Source organism: Salmo salar, chromosome 12 (assembly GCF_965601325.2).
Source record: "Salmo salar chromosome 12, fSalSal1, whole genome shotgun sequence".
NCBI classification, from domain to species: Eukaryota; Metazoa; Chordata; class Actinopteri; order Salmoniformes; family Salmonidae; genus Salmo; species Salmo salar.
Window position 1 is genome coordinate 95,390,215 of NC_138302.1, and position 19,755 is coordinate 95,409,969.

Genomic DNA, 19,755 nt, shown 5'->3' on the forward strand with positions numbered 1-19,755 from the left:
CTAACTGCTAGTGTGTCATTTAGAATGAGTTAAACCCCCCTAACTGCTAGTGTGTCATTTAGAATGAGTTAAACCCCCCTAACTGCTAGTGTGTCATTTAGAATGAGTTAAAACAAACTAACTGCTACTGTGTCATTTAGAATGAGTTAAACCCCCCTAACTGCTAGTGTGTCATTTAGAATGAGTTAAAAACCCCTAACTGCTAGTGTGTCATTTAGAATGAGTTAAACCCCCCTAACTGCTAGTGTGTCAATTAGAATGAGTTAAACCCCCCTAACTGCTAGTGTGTCATTTAGAATGAGTTAAAACAAACTAACTGCTAGTGTGTCATTTAGAATGAGTTAAACCCCCCTAACTGCTAGTGTGTCATTTAGAATGAGTTAAACCCCCTAACTGCTAGTGTGTCATTTAGAATGAGTTAAAACCCCCCTAACTGCTAGTGTGTCATTTAGAATGAGTTAAAACAAACTAACTGCTAGTGTATCATTTAGAATGAGTTAAAACAAACTAACTGCTACTGTGTCATTTAGAATGAGTTAAACCCCCCTAACTGCTGGTGTGTCATTTAGAATGAGTTAAAACCCCCCTAACTGCTAGTGTGTCATTTAGAATGAGTTAAAACAAACTAACTGCTAGTGTGTCATTTAGAATGAGTTAAACCCCCCTAACTGCTAGTGTGTCATTTAGAATGAGTTAAAACAAACTAACTGCTACTGTGTCATTTAGAATGAGTTAAACCCCCCTAACTGCTAGTGTGTCATTTAGAATGAGTTAAACCCCCCTAACTGCTAGTGTGTCATTTAGAATGAGTTAAACCCCCCTAACTGCTAGTGTGTCATTTAGAATGAGTTAAAACAAACTAACTGCTACTGTGTCATTTAGAATGAGTTAAACCCCCCTAACTGCTAGTGTGTCAATTAGAATGAGTTAAAACCCCCCTAACTGCTTGTGTGTCAATTAGAATGAGTTAAACCCCCCTAACTGCTAGTGTGTCATTTAGAATGAGTTAAAACCCCCCTAACTGCTAGTGTGTCATTTAGAATGAGTTAAACCCCCCTAACTGCTAGTGTGTCATTTAGAATGAGTTAAACCCCCCTAACTGCTAGTGTGTCATTTAGAATGAGTTAAACCCCCCTAACTGCTAGTGTGTCATTTAGAATGAGTTAAAACAAACTAACTGCTACTGTGTCATTTCGAATTAGTTAAAACCCCCCTAACTGCTAGTGTGTCATTTAGAATGAGTTAAAACAAACTAACTGCTAGTGTGTCATTTAGAATGAGTTAAAACCCCCCTAACTGCTAGTGTGTCATTTAGAATGAGTTAAAACCCCCCTAACTGCTAGTGTGTCATTTAGAATGAGTTAAACCCCCCTGACTGCTAGTGTGTCATTTAGAATGAGTTAAACCCCCCTAACTGCTAGTGTGTCATTTAGAATGAGTTAAACCCCCCTAACTGCTAGTGTGTCATTTAGAATGAGTTAAAACAAACTAACTGCTACTGTGTCATTTCGAATTAGTTAAAACCCCCCTAACTGCTAGTGTGTCATTTAGAATGAGTTAAAACAAACTAACTGCTAGTGTGTCATTTAGAATGAGTTAAAACAAACTAACTGCTAGTGTGTCATTTAGAATGAGTTAAAAAAACCCTAACTGCTAGTGTGTCATTTAGAATGAGTTAAACCCCCTAACTGCTAGTGTGTCATTTAGAATGAGTTAAACCCCCCTAACTGCTAATGTGTCATTTAGAATGAGTTAAACCCCCCTAACTGCTAGTGTGTCATTTAGAATGAGTTAAAACAAACTAACTGCTACTGTGTCATTTAGAATGAGTTAAAACCCCCCTAACTGCTAGTGTGTCATTTAGAATGAGTTAAACCCCCCTAACTGCTAGTGTGTCATTTAGAATGCGTTAAAACAAACTAACTGCTACTGTGTCATTTAGAATGGTCTGGGACTCTAGTGTGCTAGCTAGCCAGTGTGTTTACAGTTTCATTAATTCATTAAAAAGGCTTGTTGAAGAAATAACTCCCTCTTGTAGTTTTACAATCTTACCACCAGGGGATGCTGCTGCACCCCTCCTTCCCGCGCCTTTGCTACAAACACAACCAAGCTTCTGAGGTTTCTATTGGTAAATAAATACTTAAATGAAAAGTGTTGTTGGTAGCCTGAAGTTTTTACTTACGGTCCAGAGCAGGTCCTGGTAGCGTATGAGTAGCCTCATGATGTCAGCAGCCTTCTCAGCATGTCCTTTCTCCTCCCCTGGCCCCCAGTCAGTGAGGCGGGAGGGTACAGCCTTGTGGAGTAACAGGTTGGGGGCCTTGTCAGTATGTCCTTTCTCCACCCCTGGACCCCCGTCAGTGAGGCGGGAGGGTACGGCCTTGTGGAGGAACAGGAACAGGTTGGGGGCCATGATGGTGGCCACTGCCCACAGGTTCATACGGTTCCTCCTCTCTCTGGAAACTACCTTGGAAAGGAACTCCAACAGAGCCTGAGGAGAGGAGCGTTTATCGTCTGTTCCCACAGAAATGTGCTTTAAAAGGAGAGGAGACCTGTTTTACAGTGAGCCCCTCTATCAGTAATAAAAATATTTTCTCTTTGTAAGATTGAAATTGTTGACTTGAACGATGACGGTGGCTGAAGTGTTTTTCTGACATTGTTATGCTGTGTCATCAACAGGGGGACAAAGGCTCTGAAACGTTTAGTCAGACTAGACACATGGATTCATCCATGATGATGTCATCTTAAAGGTAACCTGGTAATGTGAAAGTATTCAAGTAGTCACGATTATTTATTCCGCATACGTGAACAAGAGTACAAGCTAGTTACATAAGAGCAGAACACCTCATCCAGGTGCTGAAAGCTGAAAGTGCCCTCTCATGCCATTACCTCCTACCATATGTGGAGGAGTTGACACATTATATTATGTAAGAGATATATGACTCATTAATGCATCACCTACAAGATGTACGTGTGGAGGGTTTGAGATGTAATACATTATACAGAAGAAGTGGAGATTTAAAGTGCATCACTATAGCCATCTGGTTACTTCATGGTCATGGAATCATTTGGAGTCTCCCAGAATACCTTGAGTGTGTTCCTGTTGGGTTCAGGCAGTAGGAGGATGAGGAGGTTCAGAACGTGTAGCTTCTGTTTCAGCTCAGGGATGTCTGTAGAGCAGGAGGAAGGGGAAAGACAGAACAGACAACAGGGCTATGAAGGATCAACACACACTCATTTCATTTCCTTTGGCCCAACCATGATCTGATCTGTAGAGATGAATGACTCTGTCAGGAAGCCATTAGCTTTCAAATGATTCATCATTCATCTAATGTGAAGAAGACGTGTCTAAAGTTTCACAATCACATCACAAGCTATTTATTACTTTAATCATTCTGTCATTTATTTAATGGTATTAAAACTGTACAGGAAGTGGCATTATTAATAGTATAGCAGATTCAGACGAGCAGCTTAAAGGCTATCGTGTTGTTTATCTTCATTAGACCTCTAAGTAGTATGGACATAAGAGATTAGCACTGCGTTCTGCTTCCGATACAGTAAGGAGACCTAGACTTAGATCTGTACAGCATGCATTGCTGTGTGACTGTGTCACAGGAGATGAGTGTGTGTGTGTGTGTGTGTGTGTGTGTGTGTGTGTGTGTGTGTGTGTGTGTGTGTGTGTGTGTGTGTGTGTGTGTGTGTGTGTGTGTGTGTGTGTGTGTGTGTTTTTGTGGGTACCATAAGTCCTCACAAGGAGAGTAAAACAAGGACGATTTGGACAAGTCGGACATTTTAGGCTCAGGGGTTAGGTTTAGAAGTTAGGGTTAGGTACAGTGTATTCGGAAAGTATTCAGACCCCTTGACTTTTTCCACATGATGTTTCGTTACTGCCTTATTCTAAAATTGATTAAATTGTTTTTCCCCTCATCAATCTACACACAATACCCCATAACGACAAAGCAAAAACAGGTTTTTATACGTTTTTGCAAATGTATATAGAAATAAAAACGTAAATATCACATTTACATAAGTATTCAGACCCTTTACTCAGTACTTTGTTGAAGCACTTTTGGCAGCAATTACAGCCTCGAGTCTTCTTGGGTATGATGCTACAAGCTTGGCACACCTATATTTGGGGACTTTCTCCCATTCTTCTCTGCAGATCCTCTCAAGCTCTGTCAGGTTGGATGAGGAATGTCACTGCACAGCTATTTTCAGGTCTCTCCAGAGCTGTTAGATCGGGTACAAGTCCGGGCTCTGGCTGGGCCACTCAAGGACATTCAGAGACTTGTCCCGAAGCCACTCCTGCGCTGTCTTGGCTGTGTGCTTAGGGTCGTTGTCCTGATGGAAGGCGAACCTTCGCCCCAGTCTGAGGTCCTGAGCGCTCTGGAGCAGGTTTTCATCAAGGATCTCTCTGTACTTTGATCCGTTCATCTTTCCCTTGATCCTGACTAGTCTCCCAGTCCCTGCTGCTGAAAAACATCCCCAGAGCATGATGCTGCCACCACCATGCTTCACCGTAGGGATGGTGCCAGGTTTCCTCCAGACGTGACTCTTGGCATTCAGGCCAAAGAGTTCAATCTTGGTTTCATCAGACTAGAGAATCTTGTTTCTCATGGTCTGAGTCCTTTAGGTGCCTTTTGGAAAACTCAAAGCGGGCTTTTATGTGCCTTTTACTGAGGAGGGGCTTCCGTCTGGCCACTCTACCATAAAGGCCTGATTGGTGCAGTACTGCAGAGATTGTTGTCCTTCTGGAAGGTTCTCCCATCTCCACAGAGGAACTCTAAAGCTCTGTCAGAGTGACCATCGGGTTCTTGGTCACCTCCCAGAGCAAGGCCCTTCTCCCCCGATTGCTCTGGCTGGGTGACCAGCTCTAGGAAGAGTTTTGGTGGTTCCAAACTTCTTCCCTTTAAGAATGATGGAGGCCACCTTCAATACTGCAGACATTTTTTGGTACCCTTCCCCAGATCTGTGCCTCGACACAATCCTGTCTTGGAGTTCTATGGACAATTCCTTCAACCTCATGGCTTGGTTTTTGCTTTGACATTTGACATGCACTGTCAATTGTGGGACATTATATAGACAGGTGTGTGCCTTTCCAAATCATGTCCAATCAATTGAATTTACCACAGGTGGACTCCAATAAAGTTGTAGAAACATCTCAAAGATGATCAATGGAAACAGGATGCACCTGAGCTCAAGTTTGTGTCTCATAGGGTCTGAATACTGAATTCTGTAAATAAGGTATATATTTTCTTTAATTTTAATACCTTTGCAAAAATGTCTAAAACCTGTTTTCACTTTGTCATTATGGGGTATTTTGTGTAGATTGATGAGGATTTAAAAAAAAATCATTTTAGAATAAGGTTGTAACATAACAAAATGTGGAAAAAGTCAAGGGGTCTGAATACTTTCAGAATGCACTGTATAGTTTTGGGGTTAGGGGTTAAGGTTAGGGTTAAGGTTAGGTTTAGGGGTTAAGGTTAGGGTTAAGGTTAGGGTTAGGTTTAGGGGTTAAGGTTAGGGTTAGGTTTAGGAGTTAGGGGTTGAGGTTAGGATTAAGGTTAGGGTTAGGGTTAGGGTTAGGTTTAGGGGTTAAGGTTAGGGTTAGGTTTAGGGGTTAAGGTTAGGGTTAGAGGTTAAAGGTTAGGGTTAGGGTTAGGTTTAGGAGTTAGGGGTTGGGGTTAGGGTTAGGGTTAACGTTAGGGTTAGGTTTAGGGGTTGAGGTTAGGGTTAGGTTTAAGAGTTAGGGTTAGGGGTTAAGGTTAGGGTTAGGAGTTAAGGTTAGGGTTAGGTTTAGGGGTTAAGGTTAGGGTTAGGTTTAGGAGTTAGGGGTTGAGGTTAGGGTTATGTTTAGGAGTTAGGGGTTGAGGTTAGGGTTAGGTTTAAGGGTTAGGGTTAGGTTTAAGGGTTAGGGTTAGGGGTTAGGGAAAATAGGATTTTGAAAGAGAATAAATTGTTTGCTACCCACAAGGATAGTAAACCAAAACTGTGTGTGTGTGTGTGTGTGTGTGTGTGTGTGTGTGTGTGTGTGTGTGTGTGTGTGTGTGTGTGTGTGTGTGTGTGTGTGTGTGTGTGTGTGTGTGTGTGTGTGTGTGTGAAATGCTTAGATAGATAATGATAACGTGACTCAGACTAAGTAATGACTATATACACTCAGACTAAGTAATGACTTTATACACCCAGACTAAGTAATGACTATATACACTCAGACTAAGTAATGACTATATACACTCAGACTAAGTAATGACTACATACACTCAGACTAAGTAATGACTACATACACTCAGAATAAGTAATGACTATATACACTCAGACTAAGTAATGACTTTATACACCCAGACTAAGTAATGACTATATACACTCAGACTAAGTAATGACTATATACACTCAGACTAAGTAATGACTATATACACTCAGACTAAGTAATGACTATATACACTCAGAATAAGTAATGACTATATACACTCAGACTAAGTAATGACTTTATACACCCAGACTAAGTAATGACTATATACACTCAGACTAAGTAATGACTATATACACTCAGACTAAGTAATGACTATATACACTCAGACTAAGTAATGACTACATACACTCAGACTAAGTAATGACTTTATACACTCAGACTAAGTAGTGACTATATACACTCCCCCTACATATGCATATTTTGACAGTGAAGCAAAACTTTTAATGTGGCTCTATACTCCAGCATTTTGGATTTGAGATCAAATGCTTTATATGACAGTACAGAATGTCACCTTTTATTTGAGGGTATTTTCATATATATCTGTTTTACTGTTTAGAAATGAATGCACTTCATGCAACTACTGTAGATAGATCCCCATTTGAAGGAGTCATAAATATTTGTAAAAATGCATTTTCAGTTTGTTTTGGTTGTGTTTCGGATTATGTTGTGCCCTGTAGAAATAAATGATAAATCATGTATTGTGTCATTTTGGAGTCACTTTTATTGTAAATAACAATAGAATATGTTTCTAAACACTTCTACATTAATGTGGATGCTACCATGATTACAGATTATCCTGAATGAATCGTGAATAATGATGAGTGAGAAAGTTACAGATGCACAAAGATCATACCCCCAAAACATACTAACCTCACACCATTACCAATAACAGTTAGCATGTATTCAGGGTATGATATTTATGCCTCTGTAACTTTCTCACTCATCATTATTCATGATTCATTCATGGTTATCCATAATTCTATTCTTATTTACAATAAAAGTGACTCCAAAATGACAAAAATTATTGACCATTCATTTCTATTGGGCACAACATAATCTGAAACACAACCAAAACAAGTTTGTAGAGTCACAAGCTTGATGTAGTCATTACGTGCTAGGAATGTGGGACCAAATACTAAACATTTGACAACATTTTATACACTATAAATACATTTGTCCAAATACTAATGACACCTTCGAATGGGGGGGACTAGATACATAAAGTGCTTTCATTTCTAAACAGTAAATCAGATACGTATGAAAATACCCTCAAATAAAATGTGACATTCTGTACTGTCACCTCATATAAAACATTTGATCTCAAATCCAAAACGCTGGACTATAGAGCCACATTAAAAGTTTTAGCTTCGCTGTCCAAATAAATACATAGGGGAGTGTTTGCGTGCCTACTCACCCCTGGCAGCACTGAAGGTGTTGAGGTGCTCCGCGGTGAGAAGTGGAGAGGGTAGTTCTCTGATAAACCTCTTCAACAGGGCAGCAACATCGTTAGGACTGACCTCGTCCCAGCTGAACCCTCCAGAGTAGAAGTTCTGCTCCAAGTCCTGCTGCAGCTTCTGATCACAGGGAGAAACAGACAACATTGTTGAACAGTGTACAGGTATCTTTCTTTCATGACTGTATTTTGTTTGTACCCTGCACATGCAACTTATTGGATGTGCATATACTATTTTCTAATTAGAAACAAGTGATGGAAAAATATCTCACCTTGATTCTGGACTGAGAGCCTGAAACCCGCAGAATACCCTCTGAGTCTACTCCCCTCTTCTCCAGGAACCACAGCAGCTGTAGAAGAGACATAAAGATAAGAACAGCAGCAGACATGCAGGCCATCATGATCTTGGTTTTCAAGATAGATACTAGAAGTTGGTATTATGTTTAGCTTACCGCCTGCAGGATGAGAGGAGTGGTAGCAGTGGGCTTGACTTTCTGGTCATTCTCCAACAGGGTGGCCAGTGGAACCCCAAACAGGGCGCTCTCTGTGAACGAAATAGAGAGAGAGAGAGAGAGAGAGAGAGAGAGAGAGAGAGAGAGAGAGACAGAGACACAGAGAGAGGAAAGGTTAGTATTGCTGTCAACTCCTGTACTCTTTTCACATCTCCCAGGGCTTGACACATGCATTTGGCTGCAGAGGCAGGAGGAGCATGCAAGGCCACACACACTGGGCTCGCAGTGTGTGTGTGTGTAAGTTGTGTTAGAGAGTTCACATACCTGTGATCTTCCTCTTGCAGGTCTTGTGCCGTTTAACGTCGAGCTCCAGCAGGTCACAGAGCGCTGTCATGTCGATCAGGGCCAGCTGACGTACCTTTTTCATGTCCTGGTTGGACAGGTCCTGGATACGAGTAACTCCCAGACGACACTGGGGGCAGATCACCCTCTGTAGGGGAGGGGGAGGGGAAGGGAGACACAGAACAAAAATAGAATCGCAACATTAAATCATTTCAATGATTTCACTGGGTTACAGTTCATATAAGGAAATCAGTCAGTTGAAATAAATAAATTAGGCCCTAATCTATGGATTTTGCATGGCTGGGCAGGGGTACTCACTAACAGGGATGTAAACAAATTTGTGCACAAAATTTGAGAGAAATAAGCTTTTTGTGCATGTAGAGTTTATATTTTTGTTCAATATAATAATAGAACAGGAATGATCTAACCTGCTGTACAGGGTCCCAGTCTGAGTTCCTAACACTGTTATCTAACCTACTGTACAGGGTCCCAGTCTGAGTTCCTAACACTGTTATCTAACCTACTGTACAGGGTCCCAGTCTGAGTTCCTAACACTGTTATCTAACCTACTGTACAGGGTCCCAGTCTGAGTTCCTAACACTGTTATCTAACCTACTGTACAGGGTCCCAGTCTGAGTTCCTAACACTGTTATCTAACCTACTGTACAGGGTCCCAGTCTGAGTTCCTAACACTGTTATCTAACCTACTGTACAGGGTCCCAGTCTGAGTTCCTAACACTGTTATCTAACCTACTGTACAGGGTCCCAGTCTGAGTTCCTAACACTGTTATCTAACCTACTGTACAGGGTCCCAGTCTGAGTTGGCGTAGGAGGAGAGTTTTTCTGTTTTAATGCCTAAGATGATGTGTTCCACGCATAGCATGTGTACCGAGTGAGAGTGAGAGAGAGAGAGAAGAGAGAGAGAGAGAGAGAGAGAGAGAGAGAGAGAGAGAGAGAGAGAGAGAGAGAGAGAGAGAGACAGAGAGAGACAGAGAGAGAGAGAGACTCTTACAGGCAGTGTGCCGTCCTCCTTCCTCTTGCAGCTGTTCTTTATCTGAGGCAGCTTAGCCTGTTTTATCAAGATGGCCGCCTGTTCGCAGTAGGCCACATCTGTGATGAAAATCTCCTCTTTAGGGGCTCCTCCATGCTTCTTCTGCTGGTGCAAGCTGACCTCTGACAAACAAAATCAGGTTGTTGTGTTAATGATAGTGTGCCTCATAGCAGTCATAATGGTTAGCATAATGTAGCTGTTTGAGGTAGTAAAACACAATTAAATGTTCGCTCATGAATGCTGAACCCAAAGGTGATCAGGCCAGTACATCACCGGGGCCAAGCTTCCTGCCATCCAGGACCTCTATACCAGGCGGTGTCAGAGGAAGGCCCTAAAAATTGTCAAAGACTCCAGCCACCCCAGTCATAGACTGTTCTCTCTACTACTGCACGGCAAGCGGTACCGGAGCACCAAGTCTAGGACCAAAAGGCTCCTTAACAGCTTCTACCCCCAAGCCATAAGACTCCTGAACATCGAATCAAATGGAAACCCTGACTATTTGCATTGACCATCCCCCCCACTCTCTGTTATTGTTGTTGCATAGCCACTTTAATAACTCTACTCTTTAATTACTTGTTATTCTTATCGCTTACTTTTTGGGGGGTATTTTCTTAAAACTGCATTGTTGGTTAAGGGCTTGTAAGTAAGCATGTTACAAGTACAATTTGATTTGATTTGATCTTTAATTAAGTTTAGTTCACCTTAGACCAGCTGGTCTGTGGAGTGAGAGTTCAGGATTCATCTGAACCAATCAGAAGAGAGGATGTACACACACACACACACACACACACACACACACACACACACACACACACACACACACACAGACTCACACACACACACACACACACACACACACACACACACACACACACACAGTCAATGTATGTTATACTGTCCGGTACATATGGAATAAAGATATACAGTGAGGGAAAAAAGTATTTGATCCCCTGCTGATTTTGTACGTTTGCCCACTGACAAAGAAATGATCAGTCTATAATTTTAATGGTAGGTTTATTTGAACAGTGAGAGACAGAATAACAACAAAACAATCCAGAAAAACGCATGTCAAAAATGTTATTAATTGATTTGCATTTTAATGAGGGAAATAAGTATTTGACCCCTCTGCAAAACATGACTTAGTACTTGGTGGCAAAACCCTTGTTGGCAATCACAGAGGTCAGACGTTTCTTGTAGTTGGCCACCAGGTTTGCACACATCTCAGGAGGGATTTTGTCCCACTCCTCTTTGCAGATCTTCTCCAAGTCATTAAGGTTTAGAGGCTGACATTTGGCAACTCGAACCTTCAGCTCCCTCCACAGATTTTCTATGGGATTAAGGTCTGGAGACTGGCTAGGCCACTCCAGGACCTTAATGTGCTTCTTCTTGAGCCACTCCTTTGTTGCCTTGGCCGTGTGTTTTGGGTCATTGTCATACTGGAATACCCATCCACGACCCATTTTCAATGCCCTGGCTGAGGGAAGGAGGTTCTCACCCAAGATTTGACGGTACATGGCCCCGTCCATCGTCCCTTTGATGCGGTGAAGTTGTCCTGTCCCCTTAGCAGAAAAACACCCCCAAAGCATAATGTTTCCACCTCCATGTTGTACGGTGGGGATGGTGTTCCTGGGGTCATAGTCAGCATTCCTCCTCCTCCAAACACGGCGAGTTGAGTTGATGTCAAAGAGCTCCATTTTGGTCTCATCTGACCACAACACTTTCACCCAGTTGTCCTCTGAATCATTCAGATGTTCATTGGCAAACTTCAGACGGGCATGTGTATGTGCTTTCCTGAGCAGGGGGACCTTGCAGGCGCTGCAGGATTTCAGTCCTTCACGGCGTAGTGTGTTACCAATTGTTTTCCTGGTGACTATGGTCCCAGCTGCCTTGAGATCATTGACAAGATCCTCCCGTGTAGTTCTGGGCTGATTTCTCACCGTTATCATGATCATTGCAACTCCACGAGGTGAGATCTTGCATGGAGCCCCAGGCCGAGGGAGATTGACAGTTCTTTTGTGTTTCTTCCATTTGCGAATAATCGCACCAACTGTTGTCACCTTCTCACCAAGCTGCTTGGCGATGGTCTTGTAGCCCATTCCAGCCTTGTGTAGGTCTACAATCTTGTCCCTGACATCCTTGGAGAGCTCTTTGGTTTTGGCCATGGTGGAGAGTTTGGAATCTGATTGATTGATTGATTCTGTGGACAGGTGTCTTTTATACAGGTAACAAACTGAGATTAGGAGCGCTCCCTTTAAGAGTGTTCTCCTAATCTCAGCTCGTTACCTGTTTAAAAGACACCTGGGAGCCAGAAATCTTTCTGATTGAGAGGGGGTGAAATACTTATTTCCCTCATTAAAATGCAAATCAATTTATAACATTTTTGACATGTGTTTTTCTGGATTGTTTTGTTGTTATTCTGTCTCTCACTGTTCAAATAAACCTACCATTAAAATTATAGACTGATCATTTATTTGTCAGTGGGCAAACGTACAAAATCAGCAAGGGATCAAATACTTTTTTCCCTCACTGTAGAGATAGCTGGTACCTTGCAGTGGTGTCTTGTTGATGGTCTCCATACTGTCATCCAGTAGAGATGATTTAGGCTCTATAGGCTCAGGGTCTTGACACTCCAGTAGAGATGATTTAGGCTCTATAGGCTCAGGGTCTTGACACTCCAGTAGAGATGATTTAGGCTCCGTAGGCTCAGGGTCTTGACACTCCAGTAGAGATGATTTAGGCTCTATAGGCTCAGGGTCTTGACACTCCAGTAGAGATGATTTAGGCTCTATAGGCTCAGGGTCTTGACACTCCAGTAGAGATGATTTAGGCTCTATAGGCTCAGGGTCTTTACACTCCAGTAGAGATGATTTAGGCTCTATAGGCTCAGGGTCTTGACACTCCAGTAGAGATGATTTAGGCTCTATAGGCTCAGGGTCTTTACACTCCAGTAGAGATGATTTAGGCTCTATAGGCTCAGGGTCTTGACACTCCAGTAGAGATGATTTAGGCTCTATAGGCTCAGGGTCTTGACACTCCGGTAGAGGTGTCTGAGTGGAGAGAAGAGAAGGAAACATGTCAACCAATCTATCACATTGATTGATAAAGCCCGTTTGAACATCCCAAAGTGCTTTTGCAGTAACAAGTCCTAGAACACAAAGAGCAAGCAAACATGTCTACCAACAGAGGTAGGACGAGCTATACTACAGTAACAGCTAGTCTCTTTAGTGTCATGTCACTTCATGGTGTCTGATGACTGAATGGAAGCACAGAGAGAATAATTGTTTTCTAGTGTTAAACAACTGATAGGATCAGAGAAACACATATTTTACTCCATCTCGGGAGCTCAGACGACAAGAATGGCCTTTACATGTGATTTCCCTTTATTCTGATAGGTCAACTGTCTTTATAGAACTCCAGCATCAGTGAGAATAGAGGAATGAATGCAGTGAAGGCTATTATTTAACCAAAGGGATTCTGGGAGATGTGCTCTGTGTGGACTAGAGTAAACCTTTCATTGGATGTGTACTTGACTCAGCTGGTGTAAAATCAGAGAACAAAAGCCTGAAAGCATACACACAATTGTGTGTATATGTATTTGTTTCAGTTCAGCTGCATAAACAGGAAATCCATCCTGTTATCACAGGAAAAATAATATCTATGGACAGATTGCACCATTAAGAAGAGTCAGTATGAAGCAATGTGGAAAGGAAAAGGAAATCCAACAGAACGCTCCTTGAGGAAGAACAGTGACAGTAAGACAGTATTAACAATGTGTCATCAGTCAGTGGGACAGTAAGACAGTTTTAACAATGTGTCATCAGTCAGTGGGACAGTAAGACAGTATTAACAATGTGTCATCAGTCAGTGGGACAGTAAGACAGTATTAACAATGTGTCATCAGTCAGTGGGACAGTAAGACAGTATTAACAATGTGTCATCAGTCAGTGGGACAGTAAGACAGTTTTAACAATGTGTCATCAGTCAGTGGGACAGTAAGACAGTTTTAACAATGTGTCATCAGTCAGTGGGACAGTAAGACAGTATTAACAATGTGACAGCAGTCAGTGGGACAGTAAGACAGTATTAACAATGTGTCATCAGTCAGTGGGACAGTAAGACAGTATTAACAATGTGACAGCAGTCAGTGGGACAGTAAGACAGTATTAACAATGTGACAGCAGTCAGTGGGACAGTAAGACAGTATTAACATCGTGACAGCAGTCAGTGGGACAGTAAGACAGTATTAACATCGTGACAGCAGTCAGTGGGACAGTAAGACAGTATTAACAATGTGACAGCAGTCAGTGGGACAGTAAGACAGTATTAACAATGTGTCATCAGTCAGTGGGACAGTAAGACAGTATTAACAATGTGTCATCAGTCAGTGGGACAGTAAGACAGTATTAACAATGTGTCATCAGTCAGTGGGACAGTAAGACAGTATTAACAATGTGTCATCAGTCAGTGGGACAGTAAGACAGTATTAACAATGTGTCATCAGTCAGTGGGACAGTAAGACAGTATTAACATCGTATCAGCAGTCAGTGGGACAGTAATAAACAATGTGTAAGTGGTCAGTCTGACCTGAGCAATAGAGTATTGTGATGAGCTGAAGACGTCCCTGACGTCACGTGGCTGGGGTTTGCTCCTCTTCCTCAGGGACAGTGTGTAGGAGTCCAGTCTCCTCTGGACGGCAGCGGCCTGCGTACGGGTCAGAGTGGACAGCAGTATGGCCTGGTCAACATCCTGGTCCTCACTGTCTGTGTCTCTGTCCCTGTCTCTGTCTGGTCTCTGCTGCTGGTGCCTGATCAGAGTGGAGAGACCGGCATCCTGCAGCCACCGTTCTTCCTGCTCCCCCTCTGGAACAACAATACAATACATCTATTCAATAAACCCTTATTAGTCATTACAGCTTCATCACAGAGCCTATACAGAGATCTCCCCAGGATATTTTACCAAGGTGGGGCTGATGCGTCATTCTAAGGGGAGGGATGGGAGATTTAACACCTTCAAGAATAACCAATAAACTAGCAGACACAGTGATTCAATTAATACATTTAAATGAATGCATATTTAAATATTTTCTCACCGTATTTTTCCTATGGTCATCAGAACATGGACCATAGTTATGAGGGCCAGACAAGAGCAATTCCTGTAATTCACTGTGTGTGTGTGTGTGTGTGTGTGTGTGTGTGTGTGTGTGTGTGTGTGTGTGTGTGTGTGTGTGTGTGTGTGTGTGTGTAAAATATATATACTGTATATACAGTACCAGTCAAAAGTTTGGACACACCTACTCATTCAAGGGTTTTCATTTATTTGATTTGTTTGACACTTTTTGTTGGTTATTACATGATTCCATATGTGTTATTTCATAGTTTTGATGTCTTCACTATTATTCTACAATGTAGAAAATAGTAAAAAGAAAATAAAAACCCTTGAATGAGTAGGTGTGTCCAAACTTTTGAATGGTACTGTATATTTTATTTGTTTTACATTTTGGAGCAGCTCAGTCTACAAGGTGGGGCAGTGCAGCTCAGTCTACAAAGTGGGGCAGTGCAGTTAAGTCTACAAGGTGGGGCAGTGCAGCTCAGTCTACAAGGTGGGGCAGTGCAGCTTAGTCTACAAGGTGGGGCAGTGCAGCTCAGTCTACAAGGTGGGGCAGTGCAGCTCAGTCTACAAGGTGGGGCAGTGCAGCTCAGTCTACAAGGTGGGGCAGTGCAGCTCAGTCTACAAAGTGGGGCAGTACAGTTAAGTCTACAAGGTGGGGCAGTGCAGCTCAGTCTACAAGGTGGGGCAGTGCAGCTTAGTCTACAAGGTGGGGCAGTGCAGCTCAGTCTACAAGGTGGGGCAGTGCAGCTCAGTCTACAAGGTGGGGCAGTGCAGTTAAGTCTACAAGGTGGGGCAGTGCAGCTCAGTCTACAAGGTGGGGCAGTGCAGTTAAGTCTACAAGGTGGGGCAGTGCAGCTCAGTCTACAAGGTGGGGCAGTGCAGCTTAGTCTACAAGGTGGGGCAGTGCAGCTCAGTCTACAAGGTGGGGCAGTGCAGCTCAGTCTACAAAGTGGGGCAGTGCAGCTCAGTCTACAAGGTGGGGCAGTGCAGCTCAGTCTACAAGGTGGGGCAGTGCAGCTCAGTCTACAAGGTGGGGCAGTGCAGCTTAGTCTACAAGGTGGGGCAGTGCAGCTCAGTCTACAAGGTGGGGCAGTGCAGCTCAGTCTACAAAGTGGGGCAGTGCAGCTCAGTCTACAAGGTGGGGCAGTGCAGCTCAGTCTACAAGGTGGGGCAGTGCAGTTAAGTCTACAAGGTGGGGCAGTGCAGCTCAGTCTACAAGGTGGGGCAGTGCAGCTCAGTCTACAAGGTGGGGCAGTGCAGCTCAGTCTACAAAGTGGGGCAGTGCAGCTCAGTCTACAAGGTGGGGCAGTGCAGCTCAGTCTACAAGGTGGGGCAGTGCAGCTCAGTCTACAAGGTGGGGCAGTGCAGCTCAGTCTACAAAGTGGGGCAGTGCAGTTAAGTCTACAAGGTGGGGCAGTGCAGCTCAGTCTACAAGGTGGGGCAGTGCAGCTTAGTCTACAAGGTGGGGCAGTGCAGCTCAGTCTACAAGGTGGGGCAGTGCAGCTCAGTCTATAAGGTGGGGCACTGCAGCTCAGTCTACAAAGTGGGGCAGTGCAGTTAAGTCTACAAGGTGGGGCAGTGCAGCTCAGTCTACAAGGTGGGGCAGTGCAGCTTAGTCTACAAGGTGGGGCAGTGCAGCTCAGTCTACAAGGTGGGGCAGTGCAGCTCAGTCTACAAAGTGGGGCAGTGCAGCTCAGTCTACAAGGTTGGGCAGTGCAGCTCAGTCTACAAGGTGGGGCAGTGCAGTTAAGTCTACAAGGTGGGGCAGTGCAGCTCAGTCTACAAGGTGGGGCAGTGCAGCTCAGTCTACAAGGTGGGGCAGTGCAGCTCAGTCTACGGGGTGGAAGTGCAGCTCAGTCTACAAGGTGGGGCAGTGCAGCTCAGTCTACAAGGTGGGGCAGTGCAGCTCAGTCTACAAGGTGGGGCAGTGCAGCTCAGTCTACAAAGTGGGGCAGTGCAGTTAAGTCTACAAGGTGGGGCAGTGCAGCTCAGTCTACAAGGTGGGGCAGTGCAGCTCAGTCTACAAAGTGGGGCAGTGCAGCTCAGTCTACAAAGTGGGGCAGTGCAGCTCAGTCTACAAGGTGGGGCAGTGCAGTTAAGTCTACAAGGTGGGGCAGTGCAGCTCAGTCTACAAGGTGGGGCAGTGCAGCTCAGTCTACAAAGTGGGGCAGTGCAGCTCAGTCTACAAGGTGGGGCAGTGCAGCTCAGTCTACAAAGTGGGGCAGTGCAGTTAAGTCTACAAGGTGGGGCAGTGCAGCTCAGTCTACAAGGTGGGGCAGTGCAGCTTAGTCTACAAGGTGGGGCAGTGCAGCTCAGTCTACAAGGTGGGGCAGTGCAGCTCAGTCTACAAAGTGGGGCAGTGCAGCTCAGTCTACAAGGTGGGGCAGTGCAGCTCAGTCTACAAGGTGGGGCAGTGCAGTTAAGTCTACAAGGTGGGGCAGTGCAGCTCAGTCTACAAGGTGGGGCAGTGCAGCTCAGTCTACAAGGTGGGGCAGTGCAGCTCAGTCTACAAAGTGGGGCAGTGCAGCTCAGTCTACAAGGTGGGGCAGTGCAGCTCAGTCTACAAGGTGGGGCAGTGCAGCTCAGTCTACAAGGTGGGGCAGTGCAGCTCAGTCTACAAGATGGGGCAGTGCAGCTCAGTCTACAAGGTGGGGCAGTGCAGCACTTACATTATTTGGGGAGAACCCTGCTTTACATACTGCGTACTTGTGCGTGTGCGTGTGTGTGTGTGTATGTGTGTGTGTGTATATGTGTGTGTGTGTGTGTGTGTGTGTGTGTGTGTGCGTGTGCGTGCGTGCGCGCGCGCGCGTGCGTGCGTGCGTGCGTGCATGCGTGTGTGTGTGTGTGTGTGTGTGTGCGTGTGTACTTTTGTACATGCATGTGACTGTTCACATTATACTATTACCTGTAATTCCATGCATGTGACTGTTCACATTATACTATTACCTGTAGTTCCATGCATGTGACTGTTCACATTATACTATTACCTGTAGTTCCATGCATGTGACTGTTCACATTATACTATTACCTGTAGTTCCATGCATGTGACTGTTCACATTATACTATTACCTGTAGTTCCATGCATGTGACTGTTCACATTATACTATTACCTGTAGTTCCATGCATGTGACTGTTCACATTATACTATTACCTGTAGTTCCATGCATTGCATATGTACCATCTGTGTAACGACTAAGACTGGATCTTACAGAGGGAAAGTACATTGTAACATTGCGGTTCTATACAGCACACACACACACACACACACACACACACACACACACACACACACACACACACACGCACACACACACACACACATGGTTCAACGCAACACAACTCGCCAAAAAATAACAGGCAACCCAATAACAACCAATTCTCACTGTTTACATTAAGACAATAGACTCATGCAGGTAATCGACTGACTTACACACAACTCCTCTGTCTCTGTTCTTACCTTCAGAGTGTCTGGAGTCTCGTCTGGCACTGTCAGTGTCAAGGTCAGTGTATCCACTTCCCTGGCTACGTATCGTCTCCACCTCGCTCCAGAAGGAATCCAGACACAGTTTGTCAGGGTGCTGTTGTTGTTCCTGGTGGGATGCTATACAATGTTCAGCTGCAGCTTGGTCCTGGTATCTTGGCCTGGCCCAGGGCTCACCGTTCATCTCGGAGGGACTGGGGCTCCTGACAACCAGATAGACAGGAGGAAACAACAAAACATCCAAGATAAACGGAGACGGGAGAATAATAGAGAGACGAGGGATCCAGATTCCACAGAGATGGAGAGACAAAAGCTGGAGGAGGGATGCAGGAAGGGAGGGAGGGAAGGAGGCAGGGCCTGAGGGAGGAGAGGGAGAGCGTGGACTGGATGGACACAAAGACTCCGGTTTCCATTGTTCTCAATAATACTGGCCCGGGGGCGTGATAATGTGTGTGGCCAGTAGATGTCACTGTGGCGCTGTTTCCACCCAATTTTCTCCAGGCTTTAAAAAAAAAATCTAAAATGAGATTAAAATAATCCATTGATTGTGGTTGCATAATATTTAACACACTGATGACATAATTAACGCCTTGACAAGTTCCATAGAAAATGTTATAACCTAATCTCCTAATAACCTAAGGATTCAGTATCTCAGTATCTCTACTTGCACATTCATCTTCTACACATCTATCATTCCAGTATCTCTACTTGCACATTCATCTTCTGCACATCTACCATTCCAGTGTTTGATTGCTATATTGTAATTACTTCGCCACTACGGCCTATTTATTGCCTTACCTCCCTTTTCCTACCTCATTTGCACTCACTGTATATATACTTTTTCTATTGTGTTATTGACTGAATGTTTGTTTTTACTCCATGTGTAACTCTGTGTTGTTGTATGTGTCGAACTGCTTTGCTTTATCTTGGCCAGGTCGCAGTTGTAAATGAGAACTTGTTCTCAACTAGCCTACCTGGTTAAATAAAGGTGAAATAAAAGAAATAAAAACTTCAGAGTTACATCCCTTGACTAATAATTGTGCCAGTGGTTCCAGTCTGCTGTTCATGTGTAGAGCGTACAGACAGGTCGTTTTGATTCTCCATTAACAGAGAACAGACACAAGGCCTGAGGCGACACAATGACTTCACTGTCATTAAGAGGGTGGACGGTGAAGTCAGTTCTTGACTGGTTCACAGGATCAGAATGTGTTTTCCAGTTCTGTCAAACTTTCTCTCCTAGTCAGCAAAGAAGTATCTGTTAGATTCCTATGTCTATAGGCCTCTCTGACAGTGTGTCACATTCTTACGGGGATTAGGCTTATGACTTGAACGATGTTGATGGGTGTCAGAGTCATTTTTCAGACGATGAAATGACAGTCTGAGGTGCCTTAATATCCATGTTCTGTTAGTTTTGACTTGGGTCCTTATACCAAAACAGCTAGTGCTGTTTCCTCTCACAATGTCTCTTTGTGATTTCCTTTCACAGTTTGTACTGTAGTTTCCTGTAGTTTTGTTTCACCGTTTCTACTGTAGCTTCCTGTAGTTTAGCTTCAGTTTGAACTAGTTTCCTGTAGTTTTGTTTCACCGTTTCTACTGTAGCTTCCTGTAGTTTAGCTTCAG

General features: G+C 43.9%; 1 protein-coding gene across 3 annotated transcripts in view; it reads right to left on the reverse strand.

The window, feature by feature from the left end:
• LOC106566115 (rho GTPase-activating protein 40) overlaps positions 1-19,755 on the reverse strand; it is a 69,066-nt gene that overhangs the window by 43,568 nt on the left and 5,743 nt on the right. For all 3 annotated transcript variants that reach the window (XM_045691906.2, XM_045691905.2, XM_082959491.1), the window contains exons 2-11: positions 18,112-18,338; positions 14,130-14,404; positions 12,091-12,592; positions 9,507-9,667; positions 8,477-8,642; positions 8,153-8,244; positions 7,973-8,050; positions 7,662-7,821; positions 3,085-3,167; positions 2,183-2,488 (exon numbers count right to left, since the gene is read on the reverse strand). In XM_045691906.2, coding sequence (XP_045547862.2) covers positions 2,183-2,488; positions 3,085-3,167; positions 7,662-7,821; positions 7,973-8,050; positions 8,153-8,244; positions 8,477-8,642; positions 9,507-9,667; positions 12,091-12,592; positions 14,130-14,404; positions 18,112-18,338 — 2,050 coding nt within the window. The remainder of the gene's footprint in view (positions 1-2,182; positions 2,489-3,084; positions 3,168-7,661; positions 7,822-7,972; positions 8,051-8,152; positions 8,245-8,476; positions 8,643-9,506; positions 9,668-12,090; positions 12,593-14,129; positions 14,405-18,111; positions 18,339-19,755) is intronic.